This window comes from Lineus longissimus, chromosome 16 (genome assembly GCF_910592395.1).
Source record: "Lineus longissimus chromosome 16, tnLinLong1.2, whole genome shotgun sequence".
Classification (NCBI taxonomy): Eukaryota; Metazoa; Nemertea; class Pilidiophora; order Heteronemertea; family Lineidae; genus Lineus; species Lineus longissimus.
In genome coordinates this window covers 3,090,727-3,115,771 of record NC_088323.1, presented here as the reverse complement: position 1 = coordinate 3,115,771, position 25,045 = coordinate 3,090,727, and the positions used below count along the sequence as shown (strand labels likewise).

Below are 25,045 nucleotides of genomic sequence, written 5' to 3'. Positions count from 1 at the left end.
GCAAGATGTTTCCAAGGAGGACCGATCGAGGGGATAGCACCCTCAGAACTGCTCTATAGCACCTTTGTTCTATGAGTGTTGTTTCCCTTGCAAGGTTGGGAAGTCCCATGGCGTGAAGCAACTAATGAAATGCAGAAATGAATATGTCCTTGGAAATAGAGTTCTGTGTGTTGGCATGCATGTGAGATCAGTGCAATTATTGTCGATGGGCTTCCGAAGCGCTTAAACACGTTCTATAATATCTTATAATGAACTCTTTCGGTTTAAGTAATTGGTGCTATTGGTTCTCTCACATAAGAGAATGGCTACAGACTAAGAAAGGCACGGTGAACTCCTCAAATTGTCAAAATCCATTTGCGATAATGGGAGGAACTAAGCTGCTGAAAATGACACCAATGGAAATATCGGCACGAAGAGATAATAAGCCAAAGATGCATGTACTACGTCAATGAGTTCATTGTAGTGTCAGTTGGAGCAAGCGAAAGCCTTGGTGTAATGACATTTTCGACATGTGCTGTGATGAGACCCTTGAATATATGCTTTGTCGTCAAATCTGCCGCGATTTGAGACGGAATTAAATTCTAGACATTGCATTTGTGGTGCGGTCTGTAATAAAATGAAGACAACTTCAAGCATGCAGCCTGTCCGGTTTATCCTAAAACGCCGTTGATGCAAATACGGAGCTTTTTACCTCCAAATTGGCTTTACGTAATTCTGAGTGACGTGGTCGTAGCTTAGTTGTTCTCTTAAAAACACTTGGAGGGATTTGCTTGTCAAACGAGCGACAGAACCAATCAGCGAGATCAACCGCAAAAGACACAAACGAAGCCTTTCATGGGGACCATATATAATCGACACCTTGGTGATAATGAACATGATATATAGTTGCATATTGCTCCTTCTTCCTCTGCTTCAACGTCCGACAGTGATTTAGCCACTTCGATGACGATCCAGTACATAGGAGTTCTTATTCGTGCGCATGCGTAACCGGATAAAAGTTTTGGTGTTCTCGTCGTCAAAGGAGTTTCCAATTTTGGCTCATTTTACTTGATATCTAAGTTGTACTGACCTATTTTACTTTCAGTATCTGTGAATAGCTAAGAAGAAGTGGAAAAACATATGAAAATCTCACAACTGCTTTGGTTTAACAAGTACAATGTTATTTATTCTCATTCATGTTATATACAATCGCAAATGAAGCAAATATTCTAGTCTTGTTAATAACCCAGGAACATAATTAACTGGTTTGAATGAGTATGGTAGAGTGAGACTGTCCTTTTCCTCGTCCACGTACTTCGTATGAAGCGCCCTATCTCCGAGTTTCAACGTTTCTTTCATGATATTGTCGACAGACTCCCTGTGTACGAAGGGGAATATGTTTTTAAGGGCCTCGCAGGTCACCTCTACGGAGGGCATATCTCTCCCTGGTCTGTGACTCCCTTCTCCCGTCGCGCATTTCACAGGATCACTCGAATGAAAAATTTTGACAAGTAACTTCATGGGCCGTCTTGGCGAATTGACCAAAAAACCTTCGAATGGACGTTTATGGAGCGGAAAGACGTCACTTTTCTGCAGGTGGATGTTATTCATGTATCTAAGGTTGTCCCAGATTGCATCGTCGTCCTCCTCGAAGAACAAAATGTCTATGAACGGCCATTTATGATAAGATTTTGGAACTTTTAGAGTTGACCTGTTCGAATAAAACTTGACGATAGGAATGCCGTCTTCTCCCATGTAATACGGGTTCATCGACTTAATCTTACTCAGCAGCGCGTCCTTTTGAGATATATTGACAATGATGTCAATATCGTCATCCCATGGAACAAAACCATGGTGACGCCAGGAGCCAATCAGAGTCCCGTAATGGATGAACCAGACTAACTCCAACTCGTCTGCTATCTCTATGAATGTTTTCAACAAGTCTAAAAACACATCTCGGTACACCCGATTTCCCATTTCCAACATTTTTAGTGAATTAATGTTCCTGTCGAGGCGTTCCGGTGTGATCAGCCATCCCAATATTAGGGTTGCGAAGATGAACAGGAATACCCGGGTGAGCCATCTAGCGCGAAAACCTGAAATGAATAAAGAACCTGAGAATCAGGCACCGACGACATACGATAGTCAGTAGTATCGATCCGTAGATCGGTTTGTCCTTACCTATGGTTTGTCCACTAGTCTTATGCCGCTAGAATCATAGCCCTTTATCTAGCGACAATCACGTGGAAAGACGGCGATTTTAAGCAGGCATGGGAAGGATATTTTGGAGAACATGAACTAGTACCCCACAAGACAATGATTCAGCTTTTTCACAGTGATCGCATGTGCAGAGCCCCCCCCCCCCCCTTTGACCAGAAATCCAGGCCAGAAAAACTACCAATCACACCCTATCACAAATCAGTCGCCGACCAAATCACAATTATGGTAGATGCCTAGCTTTTCAGGCGCTGCACCCAAGGCTGTTTTATCAAGACCCTCGCCTCGTCACATCAGGGACCACGATTAAGAGCTAGATTTTCAGGGGCAGAAAAAGATGGCTTGTGGTATTCGACTCGATGACTCGACGACGCGATGACTCGATGACGCGATCAAGTTGGAATCTTTTTAAAGAATATCACTGCCTGGACTGTAATTTATACATAGAATCATAAGTGGAGGAAAATAAAAAAGAACTGATCATTACCAACCCCTTTCCAGCTGTTTTCACCGTATCTAATCCGACCATTTTTCGTTTCCTACAAGTTCGCATTTTTGATAAAACCATGCGCCATGTTGCTATGCAAGCTTACCGTCAATACAGCTGAATACACCTAAATATAGCTGGTTCAGATCAACCTCCTACCCAGGTTCTTTACGAGCAGAAATTCCAATGTTAAAATGACACGCGAGTTCCTGGAGACAAGGTTGGCTCTGGACGCAAGGGCCCAACGCGCCGCGTAGCGGCAAAAAAGCGAAGCTGGCAAAACATTTATAACGGGTCACCGTCACTTATTATTGGACTTATAGCGCATTTACGGGGTTGCAACTATTTTGCTTTATAGTGTCACCAGGAAAGAAAAGCATGCGACCTAACGCCGATCTATTTGTATAAAGTGATAATTGGAAGGTATATAGTAGGAAATATCAATAAAATAATCATTCCATGTCGTCTTTTGAGGGCATTTTTGATTGTAAAAAATATATGTGTACGTCACCGTAGTCTCTGCAATGATAATTTTATCAGAGCAGTCTCGCGCAAGTAGAAGTTCTTTACCTATTAGTTCTTCACTTATTAGTCTCAACGTCTGGCGCAAAGCCAGACGTTTTCCATTACGATTTCACTACGATGTTTGACAAGAAGGAGCAGTGCGCGAGATATGCTAATGAGCAGACTTCCCTCGCTTGAGTTTCTGAAGAATGTTCCATATCGCGCTAAGCTCATCACTACTGATTATGACAGGCGTGCAACGGTAGGTATCTGCTCCCCAACTTCCACCCTAATACGGTACAATAAGTTACCATTTGATGGGAATGGGACAATGCCCTCACTGTGTATGGAGTCATAGGGATAAGAAGACATTATTCATTAGTGTTGGTACAAGTGATTTTGCCCAAAAAGCATGCGCATTCAAAAAACAAAATATGCAAGGTTACGGTATCACGTACATGACCATGACGACGTGCAGAAAGTGCACTGGCCAGTGCATACCCTATGGCTATGTACTAGTAAACATGGTAAACATGAACATCATTATTCATCGGCAGTTCATTTTACTCCGAGCTTTTCCTGAAACATATAGCCATGATGATTAGGCCTACCATGTACCATGACCAATAACAGCACTAGATCATGTAGATGTCAACAAGTTCACATGAACCGTATAATCCCGCATGGCGCATGTGGGGCATGCGTCTAAACCAAAGCCCCAAAATCACTTGTTTTGGTCTATTTCACTTGTGTTTCCCCCGTCTCCCAGTCCATAATACATTTACAGTTTACAATCCCCGATCATGGCCCAACAAAAGGTCATCGGTTGACTAAAGGAACACAACTGTTCAATGGATTTATAGTTGAATGCGATCAAACTACGTCTTTTCTAGTTTTCAATCGTGGATTGTAAATTTAACCCCATGGGCCTAGGGAAGGCCCTATAACAATACTTTCGACACAGTTATTATCTCCGCTGCCTCCACCATGTTACACACAGTGCTCACTGCTGATTCTAAAATGCGCCACCTAGTCAAAACAGGACATATGTTCTTCTAGGAATAGATCTCTTTCCAATATTTCGTCATTCCACTATCGTCATCACCTCATCATACTTTCATTGACATTACAGGCACACATCCACAGAGCACTCTTCAAATCATCTACACAGTGGTTATCCAACTAGGATTATAAAGGTAATTTCTTAGGCCCACACAGTGGGTTTCAGTCTTGATAAAGGGGCACTATTGCTAGCAGCTAGGTAGGCAAGATAAAGTTAGACGAAGTAGCCGATAGGGGTCTCTCACCCCTCAAAGTCCGTCACAACTATTCAAGCTTGTACAAGGAATACATGCAGCGCTGACTCTAACAAGACCCAATGGGAATGTCGCACAGTCATCTGTCAAAAACAAGACCTATGTTGCAGTATGATCTCTTGCCAATATTTAATAATTGCACTATCGTCATCACCTCATCATACTTCATTGACATTACAGGTACACATTGACATAGACCACTGTTGCAGTCAACGACACAGTCGCTATCCAAGTAGCATTATAGAGGTAATTATCATTATCATACCTCATTAGCATGTGAACCAATCACGTCGCGTCCTTTGCAATCACGGCAAAGCCTCATGGAATAATGTCTTTCACCGTTGAATAATTTTTCATATTCCATGCCTACAACTTCAATTTCTTCATATTCCATGGCTAGAAGTTCAATACTAATATAATATCCAAGATAAAGTTACAAGAAGTAGTCAATAGGGGTCTCTCACCTCTCACTGTATGTCCACACTATTCACGCTTGTACGAGGAATACATTCAATGCTGAATCTAACAACACCCAGGGCCCTTACTCTGTATATTAGTCACTGGAAGATGGCCCATTTCACTCCTTCCTTCTACTTCACCTATAGTCTCATGGCAAACGCCTCAGTTCTATGATATCACATTCACTTTCAGCTGTCATGCAACGCAACAACTGTGCTATCTGCCATCGCACACACGAAGAAGTGCAGCCGCCCACATTCCACCTCACGTCTGTCCAACCAGCTGCAATCCTCGAGGACGCCCCACTGTACCACGATTTCACTACGATGTTTGACAAGAAGGAGCAGTGCACGAGATAGGCAAATGAGCAGACTTCCCTCGCTTGAGTTTTGGAAGAATGTTCCATATCGCGCTAAGCTGACCACTGCTGACCATGACAGGCGTGCATTGGACTGGTACAGGTTGGAACTGAACATTGAATATGCTGGTGGTGACGCTTTCTGATGAGAAGTTGGTCGTGACAGATGCAGTATCCTTGGACTTGTCCACAGCATCGTTCAATCATTGCTCTCTGTGCTGCCTTGATTCTGTACTTACCCAAATACTAAGACCAAATGCCTGTTGACTGTGCTTTAAGAGAGACTGGCGCCATGCCTAGAGATATGACTGACCCCTATTGGCAAATTTGTATGACTTTATCTTGCCTACCTAGCTGCTGCCTATAGTCTCCCTTTAACTGCGGAGCACTTCAAAGTCGATAAAATGCCATGTTCCACCTTTTAATGTGTTCAGACCGCCATTTTCAAAATAATCAAGTCAGGACACTGCCTTCTAGTCTCATAATAAATTTTGCTTTCCTCAATAATAACATTTCTTCTTCTTCAATGCTTTCATCATTCCAAACTTCTCCTCCTCTGACTTTTACAGGGGTACAGTCATGGCAATCAAAACCCAAATACTGAGACCAAATGCCTGTTGACTGTGCTTTAAGAGAGACTGGCGCCATGCCTAGTCTCTCTTAAAGCACAGTCAACAGACACCAACCCCCTCAGACTCAGAAACCACAAACGCCCAACCCTTCCTGCTACCTTAATACTTCTGGATATCCGTTCAGCACGGCAATATTAAATGTCCTATACACCTTTCCAGAAATGGGGCGCTGAGTGTCCGAAATAGTGATGTCATAAGGGGAAACTAGGCCTGTGGTGGAGGGACAAAGGAGATAGTCATGGTTGACCAACACACTTGGATGCCTTTAATGACGGACAAGGGGGAAAAAGTTAGTTCCAATGCAAGCCACCAATTTCGGAAAGCATGTATAGGGGCTGATGTATTGGGGGGGGGGGGGGGCAGATGTCAAGGGGCGGAAGAGGGACTGAGTGACTGAGTCTAAAAAACTGCACATATGCGAAATTCCGATTGTTGACAGACTACCACATGACATCTGACATTGGCCACTAGAAGCTTGTTTGTCAATTAAATCTCCGGTCATTTTGCATGCTATGAAACTTCCGCGAGTCCTTTAAATATCAAAATCAATCGCGGGGACCAATCTTCAGTGGCCATGGCTGGGGGGGGGGGCACATCCTTCTACATACCGTAGCTTGGTATGGGAAGGCCGAGCTAAAACCTCTGCTGTTGCAGCGGTAGCCCGGAGACCAGGATCATGGGATTCCGTATTTTAGCAAAATCCATAGCAACGATCGCGTCATCGAGCCATCGCGTCGTCGAGTCATCGAGTCGAATACCACAAGCCGAAAAAGATAGCTTCGTTGACACACAATCCCATGTCATCATAAAGACGATGAATGTTTTCAAGAACGTTTAGAGACTTACCTCCCATGTTGATCTCTATTGAGCGTTCATTCACGAACACATCATTGAACCGGAGTGTATTGTACAGTTTCTGATGTCCATGTGTATATTCATAAAATCTATTCCGCATGCAGGTACGGCTTCGTGATAATCTGCGGCGCCCTGGATTCTTTATTGATAATCAGTCACGCGTGTAGTACACATTAATGTACCTCAGTTTGATATTTTGTTCTGAGATATCGCAACTCTATTATTGGCGTCCGGACCCTGTGTCGAAGTTTTAAATAGCCTACTATAAGAATATTCCATCTCGGGCCGCACTTATTATGATTTAGACTGATCGGCGGCAGCTCAAATAGGTAAGATGCCGACCATGAATCTCCATTAAACCATCTCGACTCTCCTCGCCAAGACCACTCCAATATCAATTAGACAATTTGGAGAAATGTCGGACAGGAAAGAGGGCTTTTCAACCACTGCCAAATGGAGGGCCTCACTGACGTGTTTCGAATGATGGATGGGAAAATGCTGATAACGATAGTTAGTGTGTAGTGCTCAATAAAGGGGCACCTAAAGTATTCTAAACACCGAGGCAGTTCTTAGCAATCCTTGTGACAGACTTTCAGGTAATGTCTAGGGAAGGAACGAGATGCAGATCCACTACGTCCGGAGTGTACGCTGTTCTTGACTGGTAAAAGAATCTCACTGCAACTACTCGACCTTAGGAAAAGTCATCTTGAATCCTGCAACTATTTGTTCAAGTGACTGCAACAGACCGCCATTTCGAATCTGCTACTCCTTTTCTGTTCATTGGGAGGTTTGTTAAGCAACTCCTACGAGCGACCAAGTGAGGACTACGAAGGTCTGTCGTCTCATCAAGTCATGTGCTTACTCATTAACGTGACACTCGTTAATCGTCTTCTTTACTTGGTTGTGCGTCGAATTGGGGGGAAAAATTAAAGTCGGCGATAAGGTACATTTTCATGCTTTATGCTACGTCGTTCGAAACACTTTTTGTGTGTTGCGAAGCCTGCCAAATAATGGATTTTGAAAACTTTTGCGACATGATTTCGCAGACAATTACATTTATGTGTGCAAATCCAGGTCGTGTCCAATGGTAATGACATCTTAATTACATTGCCAAGCTGTTTCAGCAGCGCCTCAGATGGACCGGCGCCCGTCAGGCATTGTTCAATGTTCCTACTCCCACGAGAGCGAGAGAATTGGGAGACCATCGGTGACATCAGCGTTTAATGCCCGACTAACACTGTACAGCGCATCGCCATAAATTTGTATTTGCACTAGTCCAGGTTATGACTCTGCCTGTTTACTTGGTAATGACTGTCTCCGAATCCTCTTGTCTGAGTAACCAGTCACATCAACATCCTAGGCTGCGATTACATAGAGTTCACGTTGCACGTGTAACGTGTCACTGTTCACTGTTCATGCGTGACATGAACAAGTCATTTCCAAAGACCGGGCCACATACGATTCGTGAGGTCACTTTTCACCCTTACGTCGTTTTTTTAAGCTTAAATCAGTAAACTCGTGACAAGTGAATCATGACAAGTGACAACGTGAACCCTATGTACGCCCTTCCAAGCTGGTTACGTGATGTCACTGTGCTAAACACTTTTAAGAGTAAACTCAAAACTCATCTTTTTATCCTAACATATTCAGAGTAGGCCATACATGTTTTAAATATTGATATTTTCCGGATGTTTTTAAACTGTTTTTTATCCTCATGAAATCACCACTTTTAATGTACTCATTTAATATTATGTACAGTGCTTAGAAAATGTATGCACCATTATTTTAGCACTTTAAATCAAATAAATTATTATTATTATTATTATTATTATGTAACTCGATCCGGCCTGAAAGGGACAACGGATAGCGAAGCCTGCCTATTGTCAGTATTGTCAATCAGGACTACTGGTGCCTGAGCTATTCTTCCTTATAGAGGAACGACAGGCAGGAGCTAGAGGGTCTCATTGATGTTCGCCAAGTGACCAATAGGTGTCACTGATATCTAGCAGTCAATCATCACTCTTGACGCTTGTACGAAGATTTCACTGGGTCAAACCACATCGAGTTCCCTATCTGATGATATATGTTTTAATCCTGAGTCCTCAATCCCTTACTCTATATTCTCCCTTGACTGGACCTCCCCAGAGCCACGTCTGTCGTGTGCATGGCGCTTATTTGAATGTTCTGCAGCTCATCAGTTAAGTCTAATCGAATCTAAATGTCATAATTCCGAGTCATAATTCTGGCCAACGACAGGTTTGTGTCATGGGCTGTCGTCTTATTATCGAATTAGTATAAATTAAATCTCGAGGAACAACGTCATTAATTTCTATTAAGTTATGCATGGGGTCTTACGCTTGAATGGACAGAAATATCTAAAAATGGAAATTGTAGACGACTTTCTCTTCGAGGAAAATGGCCGTGGTTAAGATTATTACAGCCCCCACCTTCGGCTGCGATTGCATACAGTTCATGTTTTCACTTGTAAAGTGTCACTGTTCACTTTTCGTTCGTGGCTTGCAGAACGAAAACGTCATTTCCAAGGAGCGGGCTACATATAATTCACGATGTCACTTTTCACATTCACATAGTGTTTTTAAGCGTAGGTCAGTTAACTTGTGACAAGTGAAACATGACAACGTGAATCTTCACAATTAGCATGGGAAATACTGTTGAGATTTCATAGCTCAGCCCCCAAATAACAAGCTTGGCGCCTTTCAAGATAAGTCGCTCGGCCAGCGCCTGACTGCTGGTCCACGAGTGAACACAAGCGAAGGGCCTGTCCCTTGGGCACATCCATCAAACCCAGCAGCCTACGTAACATACAACACACCATTTGCTAAATTTACTTGCATCAAACTCCAATATAGTTCACTATTCAGATTAATGACGCGAGATTGACTAGACGCTACGCGGGAAAATCCGGAATATCACAAGAATTGTCATTTTGATGTATCTTATCTAACTTCGATTAAGAATCATGGCGATTAAATTCACGACACGCGTTTGGGTCAAGTGGTCACAATGACCGGACAAGCGATGAAGCTCGATAAAATCTACTTTGTTGCCTTCTATGGCCTACTCAACGCGAAACCAAACTGACCCCATCAGCCGGCAAACATTGGTCCATTGTCCACGCACGTGCCTTTAATGACGTCATTGAGGGAAAGCGATGGGTTGAAAACGATCTCTGACGGAAACAGCGAAATGGTGGCAGTGTTATGTAATGTTCATGGTGAAATTATTACGGTGTGATTGTCCTGGAATGGATTTTGATAAATCACGGACTGAGATGATTGCTCAATGTCACTATTTCTGGGTACAGCACTGACGCCCACAGCGCAGATTCTAATTTCATTTCGATGGTTTCTATTTGAAGATGAACTTTGTCTCCGTCAAGAGAGAACTAAGGCGTCAAAAATTGGACTATCACTTCAAAGTTCGTCGTTGATTGAATTTTGATACTGGACCCTTTTAATCGTCAAATGCATGATGGAATATTTATCTTTCAAGTTACAAAAAGAAGATATACGTTAATATTTCCCATCGCAGGCCGCAAACCATTTTAACGTTTTGTGTCCGGCAGCCATCTCGGTACTAATTTACTGAGTGTTTTGAGAAATATTACCAATAATATGTTTCCCTTGAATCGTTTTTGCTGTACTGTACCTGATCCCTAACGAACACTCTATTTCTCAATTACATGCATTTTGTATTGTCAAAGCATCGCTCATAAAATGTCATCTTAAAAGTGATTCGTACTGATGGTGCAGCAAATGCTATCGGTTAAACATTCCTTAGAAGGCTGCTATACATCCGCAAACGTGTGTTTGTGGCATCGAACACATGTTTTCAGAAGTTTTGATGACGACAGGTACAATAAAATACCGGAATCGAAAGTGCTGTAAATGTTTCTTCAAGTGTAAGCTAAGTGGAAAAGGCGCACACACGCTGGTCATGGCTGCTGTACTGACGAGCGACGACGGCATCAGACGTGCACCTGAGCCGACTGCAGGTGTGGCAAAGGTCGGTGAAACTAAAATTGTTCCCTACATTCTTAGAAATATAGGCTTTTGAACTTTTGAAATAATTTTTTTTTGGGGGGGGAGGGGCGCGTCAGCACTAATATGCACCCCGTAAAGGTTAGATAAAAAACCTCAAATGGTTATCCAAAAGCTCAAAGCTTAATCTGTCGAATAGTCTTTGTTACGCGAACAGTTTAAGAATTTATTGTTTTTTTTATTTATTTTTTTTTGTGCGCCCATCTCTCAGAAATACAATTTCAATGGAATAACCCGCTATATCTACATCATCTGAATCAACCGATATAATATTCAAAACTTCAATCTTTCTTTTAAAAAATTGGCTTTAGTTTTAGGATGACGCAAATCTGAACTCGTAAGACAAAAAGCATTTCAACTCAGCCTCCCGATTTTGATATTTGGCGGCATATGGGGGCTTATCCCGCGAACAGAGCGTAAATGCAAACTGCATAAATCAGCGATATCTGATAATCGGAATTAATTGCCTCGGCAAGTGCCATACAACAAGTGCACTAAGAGAATATGACAGGGCGCGCGCTCTAATCGCGTCACGTGACACCCATCTCGGGGACTCAAATCGATGAGCCATCTGTTGGTCTTTTTCACAGAAGAAGTCGCTTTCTGCGATACGGGAGCAACTCGCGTATACTGGTGTTACATGCTCATTGTTCAGGGCTGCGATTGGTTTCCTACAAGGATAATGAAGATTTGTATTGCTTTTCTTATAAAAAATACGGCACATCTGAGCTGACCAAGCTCAGTATGAACACTATACAGTTTGAAAGACAAGTGCATATAAAGACAGTATGCGCAAGGATAACCTGGATGTGACGTCATAATATCACACTGTGGTCGTAGGTTCAATTGCTTCTGTAGCAATTGCTGGTGTGGACTTTAAAGAAATAGACGGTGGCGCTCATGGAGAAAGCGGCCATCTGTCGATTCCTCCAAAGATGTATCAAAGTTTGTCCACTTCATCCCATTTTGACCAGAATGGCATTGCGAGTTTCGTTTCTTGTGTAAAATTCCCCGGAATATTTATCAGCGATGGGAAAATGAAAATCTCTCTTCCCCATGGGTACTGAAGTGTGTCTAAGTTTAAAAAGACAATTACCCCAATGACAGAGCAATGTTTCTATTGAAATATAAGAAAAACCCAAATTAAGGTCTTCAGTGGGTCCTTTGTTTTCGAGCGGTCCGCGCTATTCGCGGCGAAAATGCAACGAAGTAGCGTCTCTCTTGGGAATTTCCTGCGAGGAGTGACACAGCGAGAGCATAACGAAAACGTGGGATTTGAATTAGGAATATAAAGCCAATCAAAAATGTTCTAAACAATGATCGAAATTATCTCAATAATGATCGAAAAGTTTGAGAAATTAACTTTTAAAAATGTTCATTTGTTTCTAGCGAGGTCCCCCTATTCCATGGCAGATGGTCCTACCTTGGTCCCGCGAACATGTCCAAGGAAAGATTGGCGGCCATTTGCATAATAATTGCAGGCTCCCGGGCGCTGCTATAAAGAGGAACTGGTGACATATGGACCTGTTAGTCCTGTAAGAGTGGGACAGGCAGTCTTATCGAGGAGTCACCGTGGCGGACTGACCGCTGAGAGTTACTTTCGCGTTGGATTTGCGGTGTCGTCGCGCTTTATACTAAACCGCGGCAGCTTCCGTCGATGAAAATTTTCTAACTTCGGATTTCATGGAAAGCAACACGGATTATTTTGAGGTGAGTAACTTATTTTACTACTGTTTATTATTTCAGAGCCTAGATTTTAAACTATTCTTCACGGATTTAATCGGAAATTTTGTGACAGATGGCACAACGTTAAGCCCCCTCTTGATCTCATCGCAAAACACGTAACATGACTTCATAAATGAGACACAATCGACTAATGAATTCGACGAACAATAACAAAGGAATAAGTTTGTATGGAATAAGTAGGTGACGTATTTTTATCTGATTTTCATCTGACATAAGGTGTCATTGTTTTAAGTTGGACTGACATCGACGTTTTTTGGCTTCGCTCAAAGGTGTTTTTTTTAGCTTTTGTGAAGCGTTTTTGGCAAACACAGATATGCCCTCAAAAAGTTTTTTATAATTTTTTTTAAAAAGCTGAAGGTTTTTCATGAAAAATATTGAAGAGGTGCATTTTTTAGCCTGAAAAACTCTTTAAGGTTCTTCAAAAGCTCAGAAGCCTTTCATTCTTAGACTGTGGGGTTTAGCATTTAGATAGTAGAAAAGTAAAACAAATTGGCCACGGTCATCGATTTTTAAAGAATTCAGCATCTACTATTGTCGTCTTTTTCATGGTGGCGCATTAAGGTGTTGCTGTGGTTGCTGGTGATTGTTATTTTAATTGATTCCAATCGTGCTACTAAGTTCATGTATGACAGCCGATTCAGAAGTGTCGCGTAAAAATATTCGTAAAAATATCGCGCAAGACTAGATGACACCACAACCTTTTGTGTTTCGTCGTTCGTCTGCCGATGATAAGAAGTAAACAAACAGACCACGTGGTTTGTTTGCAGAGCTCGCAGACACCACACAAAGTAATGAGTCACCAATTAACGCCGTCTGTGACGTCATCACAAGCTGAGTGGGTCATGAATCTTGTAAATTCGATTTAGTATGATTAAGACCGTAAACGCATTGATAATTATCTTTATAACTATTCTTAAGCGAAGGCAAATCATTTAATATTCAATCCTTGCACGTGCGTTTCAAATGATTAATTTATTATGAAAATAATCTTATTTATTATTCCTTTGTGTTTAAAGGACAGGGTGTTGAAGTTGAAATATTTGCGCAGACGAATGAACCATTTCGTTATTAGCCCCTAGAGAAAACAAATGTGTTGAATATTAATCTTGTTGCGAATGAATGCGAATGACGTATAAGATATATTGTCCGATCAGGACAGAAAAAAACAATGGTAGCTGCGTCAACTGTTTGAGCGTCGATATGACGAACAGAGTACAAGACGCATTCCTCTCATCAGACTAGAATTGCATTTAGAGTTAACGCTGTCACTTGTAACGTATCACTTTAAGAGCGTACAAGTCATTTCCAAAGAGCGGGCTACATAGAGTTTAGGATGTCACTTTTCACCCTCATGTCATACAAACATGACAAGTGACAACGTGAATCTTATGTAAACCTGGCCCTTATGCATGTCGTCCTGATGAGCACTGAACAAGATTGATATTCAACATATTTTTCTCTAGGGGCTAAACACGAAATGGTTCATTGGTCTGACGCCTCATCTCTATGTTGACAAATCTCCCAATAAATCTACTAGCATCCAAGGCGGAAATCTGAGTGCGATACAATATTTAACCGTTGAATTATATTTGCTACATCTAACCCATACCTGAAGTGCCGCCACCATCCGCAGACGTGCTCGCGTGCTCTACCCGTGTCGGGGGCACGCGCCAAGACCACTTAAGTCTCCCTCTGCGCGTGGCGACCGCGGTCTAGGAATGGCATTATTTCAAATGCATTAAGTGATGCTATTTTCGACGTCAACCGATACTTCTCTTTCTTAAGGACGGAACTGAGGTATTTCCCCTTCCACCTGGCCCAAGGGTCACCTGACATTTGATCCTTTCGGCAGTGTATGAAACATTTGCTTTCTGACTTTGTGACAACCTTGGTACTGTGGGGAGTTGAACTAGAATGTCATGCTAGGTTTGTTCGTGAAGTTTCATTAGATGTGACATTGCAGAATTTTTATAACAACAGTAGCCACATGACGCAAGACTTGATGTATTTGAATTATATATACTAACAAGCTCAAAGGGTCCCGTTGAATGAGGCTGAAGAATGATGCACAATATCCAAAATGCATTTAACTGACGTGTCCCTTGCGTGACCCATTCCTCATTGCGATAGCAACATAGGCACATCCTTTCAAATCTTCGAACCAATTACATAAGTGTATAATTGGATAATGATACAGTAGGACGAAAGGATACATATTAAAAAGCTTTATGGTTGACTAAACAGTTGTAACAGTCTCATGGGTGGCTCAGCAGGCTTCGTAATGCTACGGACGAAGGGTTCACCAAAGAAAGTGACGCGACAGTTTGTAATTAGCCAAAGGTATGACAAAATATTGCGCAGGCTATTATCATGATGATTGGCAAACCTTTGAGAATGACCAAAGTTACGCTAGAGGGACAACGGTAACCGTGACTGCCTCCTGGTTTTACCGTCGATGAGTTGTCAACAACTGAGTATCGTGCGGTACTACAAAAGGTGCGCACACAAGGCACAACGTATTCGGTCGTTTTGGCAAATTTTCGCAGCTTCTGGGTGTCAAAAGCTGATCCGGGTTTTTTGAATATGTGATCAATGGACCACCTGTTGGGCTGGCTAGTGCTTGTTCACATATACAGCCGGAGTTATAAGGTTTACGTTGTCACTTGTCATGATTTACTTGTCACGAGTTAACTGACAGGTTTGAAAACACGACGTGAGGGTGAAAAGTGACCACCTGAATCGTATTTAGCCCGCTCTTTGGAAACGACTTGTTCGTTTTTCATGTCACCCGTAAAACGTGAACTGTGACACGTTAAATATGAAAACGTGGAATCCATATAATCGCGGCCCTATGGGTGAATCATCGTGTCTTGATTGACCGACCAATAGTTATAAGGGTCAAGAAGGTATCATGATTCAGCACTCGTGGAATGCATATGCACCTTTTCCTTATAACGAGATGCTGTTGTGGCCAACAAAACTTCAGTTTTCTCTCTGAGTTGGCCGCGATCCGATCGGACTCGGAAAAAACCCGCTTCCCATGTCAGAAAGCAAGTTACGGCAGAATGAACAACGCCGAACTAGTCGAACATTGTTGATCAGTTTGACCATATGGTGTGTTTTCTGCCATGCCATGACGCCACGCGCGCAACAATGGTCGCGCGAGCATCTCACGGGCTCTCGTGCGTGCGTCCAATTAGATCCTCTCGGGCGTGTCCATGCTCAAAAAATCATTGGATGCTTATTTGAGTGTGACATTGTGATGATGACAATTATTTTGTAATATTGGGCTACGGGATGTGGCCGGTCAACTGGCACACTGACAATGCATAACAATTGCTGCTTTCATGAGCTGGTGCTTCGGCAATTACCGGGGCATAGATAGTGCAGTATCACTCTGAAAACACGAAGGTGCATGTAACAACATAAGAATTGATGATAATTTCCATTCTTTGGTGATAGAGGTAAATTGGTTACCAATTATAATCATATCCAACGGCAACAGTCATGGTCGTTCATCACTGTCAGTGAAAGTTTGTAGTCGGGTGAAGGCAGGTTTCGTGACCCCGAGGAAATATTCAGCGGGTGTTGTCCCCTTCTTATATCGACTTCGAAGATTTCTCCCTTTCCTTAGCGCGAATGATTCGCGCAGGGAATTGTGACTAAATGATTGGATGGAACACTTTTAAGTTATATCATTCCCTTCCCCTGTGTTAAATATTCGATTATCTAAAATGTCATATGAGACTAGGTTTACATAGAGTTAACATTGTCACGAAGTCATTCCGCAGGGCGGGCTACATTAGATTCACGATGTCACATTTCACTCAAATGTCATTTGAACTTAGTTCAATTCGAATATGCTCGTTACAAGTGATATGTGAGAGGTAACCATGACAAGCGACAACTTAAATCGTATGTAAATCTTCCCTGTGTGTTGGTTTGAATGCAATAAGTGCCTTTGTTATCGTTTCTCGATAGAGAAGAGGAAAACACTTCGATGCGAAATACTATTGGCAGTCCAAAAGAAGTATCCATAGCATTTTTCAAGACATTTTTCTGTCACGGCCGGGTAGCACTTCCTCACCCCAACCATACTCAGACATTGTGAATTCCTTCCATATTTTTGACGTCAAACATCAAAGTCGATCATTATTTCAAACAATATGAGGGCAAAGATTAGTCCTTCCTTTAACTTCAGCCCTGACCCCCATGACCTTTACAAAACTCTCCAATTACCATTCGGATTGTTCTCCTTGAACAAGGTCGGGGAGACAATCAGTCCTCGACTGATTCATGGCCACTCTGGTCCGCCTACTCGCCGAATCTTTCTCGCTATTTTCTTATTCCATATTCAGTTTATTCAATGATATTCTTGGTTGAGTTGATGCCCAGTCGAAGAAGAGAATGGTGGGTGAACAGGGTGCACCTGCCTGGGCCCTCCCTGCCTGCGACAGGGTTCAGTTAACCATTTGAGAACAGGGGATATATTGAGAGCTTTTCAGAAAATTGAACATATCAAATTTCACTAACGTTTTACTGCCAAGGTATCAATGTACTATCTTATCTAGGGTGATTTAGTGTCCGTTCTGAGAAGAGAATGATGGATGAAGAAGTTCCAATCAACATACCCTCATCATAACCAAATCCATTCCCACAGTAGCTCTGCAGATCCTCTCCATTTCTATATGCTTGCAGGGTCGTCCAGTAATACACGACCTCCCTGGTCCTTTCTCCCCCTAATGAAAGGGTTGACCCTTGTCCTGGGACCAGACATCCCTGGGAAGCCAACGGTCATACTTATCACCTGGTGTGGCCACTTATTTTGGTCAAACATCCAAATGGCCGATGTGAAAGATATTGTGAATGAGGGCAGCTCGGATTTGTGTTGGTCAATTTTGAATTCCGACTTCAATGAAGTGGGTGGTGTGAAGGGTAGAGGTGTCTCTGAAAGGCGGACTACAGCACGTGCTAAGTTGGGTCATTTCGTTCCGCCAGCGGCCATGTTCTTCCGGTTTCTTTTGATCGCAGCACCCCATAGACAGAGTTCCCTCGACGTCCAACAACCCCAACGAATTGATTAGGGTCTTCGGACGCTGACGCCATTTCTCGAGGCGATCGATCCTCAGAAACCCCTGCGACATCGCCCCGGATTCTTGTTTTCAAGGCGCGCAACGCACCGCACGTGCCACCAGCAAAACACAGGGCATAATTAGCGTACTACTTTTCCGCTGACCATGGGAAAGCAGCTGCCCTAATCACGTCTCTGACATAAATATCAAGGGGTCATTATTGGCCCCTTGAAATCCAGCTGCCCTTTTTGAGTTTTGTCGCTGACAGAAGCATAAAATATAAATAAAATCAGTCGTGAGCTAAAGCGAAACTAACGATTGTTCTCATTTTTCTTAAACGCTTTATAAGCGGCTGTATCCAAGCGCGTGAAGCGTATTGTCATTCAACAAATCATCTGCTTTGAATAAATCACCTTCTCTCAAGAGCACACAAAACTATTTGATTATCAAAAGTGTAAATAAGGTTTAGAAATGAAGAATAATGGTGAAACTGTAGGTTTGCACTATATAAGGAGCCATATTGGTATTGTTCCTACAGGGCATGGGCCTCCCGGGGTACGCTTATTTGATTGGCTATTAGGCCTGCATGGAGAGCTTACAGTAAGAAAACAATCTTTGGCCTATATATGCCATTTAGCCTTTACCCTATATGTAAACCTTTACCCTCAGTGTGTCAAAGTTCCAGACTTGATAAACAATGTACACTGAGCTATCATTTTGAACAGAACGAACCCTTGTACCCACCTCCACGTGTTGTCCCAAGGGTGTAAATAATCTAAAAATTCCACACATCCCAAATTTAAGTTTCCTCATCCCCTCCTTACCCCAAATCAGATTTGGGGTAAGGAAACCTCCGTCCCTTTCTCCATAGACAATGAAAGGTGCGCATCCGGTTAAGGGGCCTTACCCCGGCAGATGGAATGCCGCAGGGGTGGGGGTCCTGACTGCAGTGACGGGGCTATACCACACAAAAACAAAGCTACGCACCTCTGCAGGATTTTTCTATGTGGGTAGAGGTTATTATTCAAGGCCATTAATTTTTATGAGTTTTCATTAAACACCATTAATATTTATTTTGTTATTCTATTTGTGGAGTTTAGAGGGGTTAGGCCGCCTGAATGAATGTTCTCTGGTATGTTTGGAACCGGACAAAGATGTCAAACTCGGGTCATGTATCATTGGTAGTCACAGTGGTATCGTGCGAAAAGTAATGTTGGGGTATTTGCCGATACTGTTGGGATGCTAGCTTTATATTTGGCCTTATATCTAGGTTGCCAAAAATCATGTCAGGAAAGTATATACAGTGTATTCCAAAATAACCCAAAACAGATTATGTTTTAAGCTTCGTAATCAACTAAGGTTTGTTTATGCTTCACTCTTCGTTTTCACGAGCCGATCCATTAAGACAACCACTCTCCTCTCGTGTCACAGAATAAAGTAACCAACAATGAGACAAAGACACACCCTCGGAAGTCAATCACCGCATCACTTGTCTCGTCACCAACCAGGCTAATTGAGCTAACAATGCTAGCCAGCCTCCAAGATGGCTGCTTTTGTTACCAAACAATGCATTGACTTCGGGCTTCCCTTTCAGAAAAATATCTGATATGTGTGGCGGGGCTCATCAGCGTTGGCCTTAATTAGCTTGAAATAAACGTATTGTGGGCACGCGAGTGCACGAGCGGCCATCTGGCACGCTTTTTGGCAAACCATGACCTCTGGCACGGGACCCGTTGCACGAATTTGACTTCCGCATTCTTTCTGGTTTCTCCTGCAGAACTTTATATCATGAGCCATCGTTAAGTATCACGAACGCACCTTTCGTTCATGATGATGCGACTCTCTAAGAAAACCTTTTGTTCCGCATCAATAGAAGCCAATATATATATTTTGCCATCTTATCAATATTTATAGCAGCTAAGTACATCAATTTACCTCCCAGCTCTCATGCTCATGTCATGCTTTATAAACTTTCGTTTACATAGGATTCAGATGGTCACTTGTCATGAGCATGTTTGTTAACTGACTTAGGCTTGAAAACATGACATGACATGACACGAGAGTAAGTGACATCATGAATTGTATGTAGCTTGCTCTTCAGAAATAACTTCACTAGAGTTTCATTCTAAAAAATGCTTCCCAGAAGGCATCACGCCGGGATCATGTGCCGCTCTCAGCATGGTCGGGCTACACCTGCATCCGATAAGAACCGACGAGCTGAGTGCACTGAGAAGTGGTTTTATTGAGATCCTGTCACCAGATTAAGATAAAAGAAGTGATTCAGAGACGAATATGACGAAGTAACCAGTTTAAGTGACTGCTGTTTGATTATCATTTGATGAAACGAGTGACTGAGCTCGGATGTGATAAAACTGCATTAGACACTCAAGAATAGAATTGGATCAGGAATCGTGTCATGCAGTTTCTCATAAACTAGTTGCAATAAAGCTGCATTAGACTGTCAAGAATATTGCTCTATTAGGAGGGTATCTGCGTCGCACAGTTTCTCCTCAACTATTTGCAGTATATATCACCGGGAAGTACCGCTTTCTGGGGTTCATCTGGTGTTGCTGTTTTTGTCAACATCTGGTTTTGCTATTGCAATCCAAGCCTGTTTAGACGTAACTAAGACGTGAAAAGCAACTTCACCAAAATATACTCTGGTACTTCGGATTTTGTCAGCAGCCTATCACAATCATTCTCTGTGGCATACCAGTCTTCGAAAATTGCATTAGGCTACTTGAACAGAAGTATGTCCCAATGTTTCATGTACAAAGGCAATTGACAGAGGTGACATCCCAGAGCGTCGAAACACAGAAGACAAAAGATATATCTCGCCCGGTCTCGCGGGAGTTGTCGACGCCGTGTTGACTATTGGATTACTCCATCCCCTGCAGACATGTCATACCAGCTCGTGCTACAGAGCTATCTTCATCAGACATTTGATCATTATCTCACGAACTTTCGAGAAACACGAATTCATGCCTTGATTTGATTATGAAGGTGGTGTCTTTCCGAGCGTGAAACACTCAATGAATTAAAGAATTATTTTCGGGACGCAGCATTTTTGCATTGTTTATTTCTTCGTCACAGCTTTATCTATTGTGAATTGTTGGGTTTTTTAATAAGAAGACAAACCGCTACGTAAACTTGGCATATCTATCAGTGATAGGAGTCCGACAACTGGCTTGGGTGTCCTCACGCAGGTCTACCTGGGATACTGCGTCTTTCCTCTTTCTACAGACTATAAAGATTAGGGTGTGACAAATATTGTGGCGTAAGTCCGACAGTAAGCCAGTATGAGGTGTTCTCAAAACCTTTAAAAGATTTATAAATTATAAATTGAACTTATTTTACTTCTCACATGTATCGTTGATGGCTGGCGTTGCCTTGCTTCACTCGCTCACCACCAGTAAAACATGTGAGATTTTATGACTGCCAACGATCGGGATATCTCTCTTTCAGGTTGAGCAACAACACTATAATTTACTAATTAAGACCAGCGAGTCGTTTAATCTGAGGGGGTGCATAATAATTAATATATTCATCGCCCGAACCCAGTCACATTGTGGACAGCATAGATGTTTTGTCCGGAGTCGACGTCGGAACAAAAAGGCACATCTGTCGAAGTATTCATCACGGGTGCAGCGTCCTAATGCATACAGGTTATACTCACGTATAGTGTGGTCATGAAAACAGATATTTGGAAGTTTGTTCTGACATGTCTGACAAGGAGTTATCCAATCAAAGGCAGGACTTTCTTGTCAGATGGTTGTTAACTAAAACTACAGACTTGGTTTTCGATTAGCTTTTTCGTTTGCAGAGCCAATTATTTGAATGTATGATCGTCACTACCCGAGATTTTTTATTTGACTTATAGCTGTTCTCATTTGTATATTTCAGTGTTGTTATAATGCCAACTAAAACACCGATGGAGGAACCGATAGAACTCGAAGATGGTGGCCAAAGTGACCTTGACCTTGAGAAGGAGAGAACGGATGATGACCTTGAACTTGACCTTGATGATGCTGAAATGCAAGAGCGCAACAGCGGGGACGATGAAGAACTCTCAGAGGATGACGACGATCCGGACTTCATTACAGAGAGTGATGGCTCGGATAAAAAGCCGGTACCCGGGAGGAAACGGAAACGTGGTCGGCGTAAGGATGACGAAAAGCAGGATCCGAACGAACCGAGGGTGCCTAAAAAACGCGGACCAAAAAAGAAACGAATGACGAAAGCGCGAGTTCAAAAACTAAAGGTCAGGCGCACGAAGGCGAATGCTCGGGAACGGAATCGCATGCACGGTCTCAACGAAGCTCTGGACGTTTTACGAAAGCATGTCCCGTGCTATTCCAAAACCCAAAAACTTTCAAAAATAGAAACGTTGCGTCTTGCCAGTAATTATATTTGTTCAATGTCGGAGATTCTGAAGCAAGGTATCAAACCTGATGGCGTGTCATTCGCGAAGTCGCTCTCCCGCGGGTTGTCGCAGAACACTATGAACTTGGTTGCGGGTTGTTTGCAGTTAAACCCGCGGACTTTACTTCCAGAGAACCAGCTGGGGAAGCCTTACATGAATCAGTTCAGCATGTGCCAACTCGGACAAGGCCCCGGTATATCGCCGATCAGTTTTCCCTCCATCATGCCCCTCCAAGGCTATGGGATGCAAAGTTCTAATCAGCAACCTTTGCTTTCTGACCCACCATGTACGCAGCCTATGCACTTCCTCAATATTACGTCATCAGGCGGCCATGACGCCAACACAAACGTCATGCAGTATACATCAAACATGAACAATAGTTTCCTTAGAAACACGAGCCCACTTCATGCAGACAACCGCGAAGCAGATCTTCCTACAGGAACAATGACAACTTCAAATTTCTCATACTTTTCTAGTCACATGAAAAACGAAATGTTCATGCATAAAGTTGATCATGCGCATGCGCCTCACTATGGCAACCACATAAACGATGGCATGATGGAAGCAGGTGCTGAAGAAATCCTTCTTGAAAACCTGGACAGTTTTGCTTCAAACAATGTCATTGAAAACGAACTGCCGCTGCTTCCAGCTTCTGCGAACTTTTTTGATGACGCATTATGACGCACTGATGACGCGTCCAGTGCTCCATTAGACTCTACAGGACATTCTGCTGAAGGGAAAATAAAGGCTAGGGATGGCTGGGGGACGTAGATATCATCAGAAGTAGTGATACCTTCGCAATCAAAATGTGCTAAATATCTCACCACAGTCATAGCCACTAGAAACAACTAATAACGAGGCGGATAGTCCAGCTAACCTCGACCCTATCCGCCGCGCAGCGGAGGGTCGAAGAGGCCTCGTTGATTTACCCGAGGCGAGCCGTGCATACAGTGGATGCACTGTCAATACCGAGCATACTGGTATTCCTTGGCTCGAGGTTGTCCGTCTTTGTTAGAAACAAGGGACCGGACACCGGAAGCTTACGTCCCCAAATCGAGTTCATGACGAGTGAATTGCCGTCAAGTACCAGTCTCTGTAATACGCCCCCCCCCCCCCTCCCCTTAGGACGGGGCGCGTAAGCTATACACGTGGGGAAATATTTTACTTATTTGGTCAATCCAATCCATATACCAAGAAAGATTTTTTCTTGTGGCACTTTTGATTTCAAAATGGCGCTGATTTTGCGGGGTAGTTACTAATCTCGTCACCAACCATCTCGCACACTCGTCACCAGGTAGCTCCTCGGAGTCTCATATGTGATTGCCGTTGGTTGGCTGTTGGCCCTAGCTATTTAATTATTAAATTCATTTAAATTTTTGAACCACCCCCGATATAAAATGCCAACATAACTAGAAAAATAATTTGTATTTAGCAGCGTTTCACAAGCAAAATCATAATCATAATCCAAACGCCGATTGCGCGAGCAAATTGGCCAGAGCTCCATGAATGACCGAATTTTCGCACCCTAGCGGACAACGAACAAATTACGGTCTGTGGAGAGAGTAATAATACTATCCTGTCGAGCATCATTGAACCAATTTGCCATGATTGGAACAAACAAATATGAACTACTTTTAAAAACTGGAGGGAAGGAATGGTGAACAATCTGCCTGGCTGCAAGGCCAAAATGGGGGGTGCGGGGGGTGTCCCCCCGAACTATATATAACAGTGACTTACACTCACGAAGGACAATGTATTACCAAAACACCCCTAGCGCACTAAGTCCTTGACTTTTCAAATTAAGTGAATGGAGCAGACAGGTGAAAGATTCTACAAGGCGGAGTGATAATGATGAGGTTAAGCTAAACTTCACGACTCCGATATTGTAGCAGGAGCAGTGCAGTTCTTCGACCTCACTGAATTGGAGAAATGTTCAAATCGATGAACCAAAATATCTTTGTTCACAGTAACAACTTTGGAATTGTCATTTGGGACACTGATGAGAAGTCATGTCATGATGACAAAAATCTCTTCAGATTTTTTTTCTTATTACGGCAGGCCCATGAGGCCATAGTGTGGAAAAGATGTGCAGGCCTCGGGCACACGATAGATAAAAAACGATGCTATGCAAGAAGCAAACGTGCGATATAGACTTATTTTGAGATACATGTTGTTGTAGAATGATGTCAGTGGCTTTTCACTCGTATTATCTTATCATTTACAGCTACTTCGCAGTAAGTAAAGCAAAATCGACATAACTAACGGCAATTATTATAATGTATATACCAATCAAAACAAATCTGCAATAAATAAATGTTTGTGCAATGATCTTTTCCAACCAACATCCACAGCAAACTACGGTTATATCTTTGAAAGAAGACAATCAACAAAGGCTTATAAAAATCGCCCCTTACTGCTACATTTATTTTAGATTCCTATTCAGATGAAATATCTTTAGAGTAGTTTTGATATTGTTTAATATGGACGTCACACATGGGGTGACATCAGCTGAGGGAGTGTAAAAACATTATACTGATTATAATTTATACTAATTTAATGATAATTTATGTAATCATCGTAATATATTATGCAAATAGAGTTCCTTCCAATGAGTAACGAGTATTTTCTATGTATAAGTCCGCAATTTTCATATTTGTCCACTGCTAAGAACATTCGTATTCATATTTTGGGAGAGAACAAATTTTCACATTTTTTTCAAAAAAAGTATTTCATGATATCAATAAAATCATACTTAAAAAAATATATTGCCTTGTTTTTGTATTTGGCCTTATATTCATATTTTGGGATAGAACAAATTCGTGATACAAAATTGAGATTTTTCGGACAAATGCCCTGTAGTTGTCCCCCATTTCAGAGCGTCAATACAACAGATGTCTAAAGGGAACATTACCTCCCAGTAGGGAAAAAACACAGAA

At 42.4% G+C, this 25,045-nt stretch overlaps 2 protein-coding genes and 1 long non-coding RNA gene across 3 annotated transcripts in view; 1 reads left to right on the top strand and 2 right to left on the bottom strand.

Annotated features, from left to right (window-relative positions):
* LOC135500308 (uncharacterized) overlaps positions 1-25,045 on the bottom strand; it is a 43,665-nt gene that overhangs the window by 12,669 nt on the left and 5,951 nt on the right. The gene's annotated exons all lie outside the window — the stretch shown is intronic.
* LOC135500632 (uncharacterized) lies at positions 1,097-6,944 on the bottom strand. Its single transcript, XM_064792189.1, has 2 exons — positions 6,799-6,944; positions 1,097-2,075 (listed from the first exon to the last, which is right to left on the bottom strand). The coding sequence occupies exons 1-2, from the start codon at positions 6,905-6,907 to the stop codon at positions 1,174-1,176; spliced, it is 1,011 nt and encodes a 336-aa protein (XP_064648259.1). The 5' UTR covers positions 6,908-6,944; the 3' UTR covers positions 1,097-1,173.
* LOC135500517 (neurogenic differentiation factor 1-like) lies at positions 12,425-24,811 on the top strand. The gene is made up of 2 exons (XM_064792039.1): positions 12,425-12,578; positions 21,590-24,811. The coding sequence occupies exon 2, from the start codon at positions 21,600-21,602 to the stop codon at positions 22,788-22,790; it is 1,191 nt and encodes a 396-aa protein (XP_064648109.1). The 5' UTR covers positions 12,425-12,578; positions 21,590-21,599; the 3' UTR covers positions 22,791-24,811.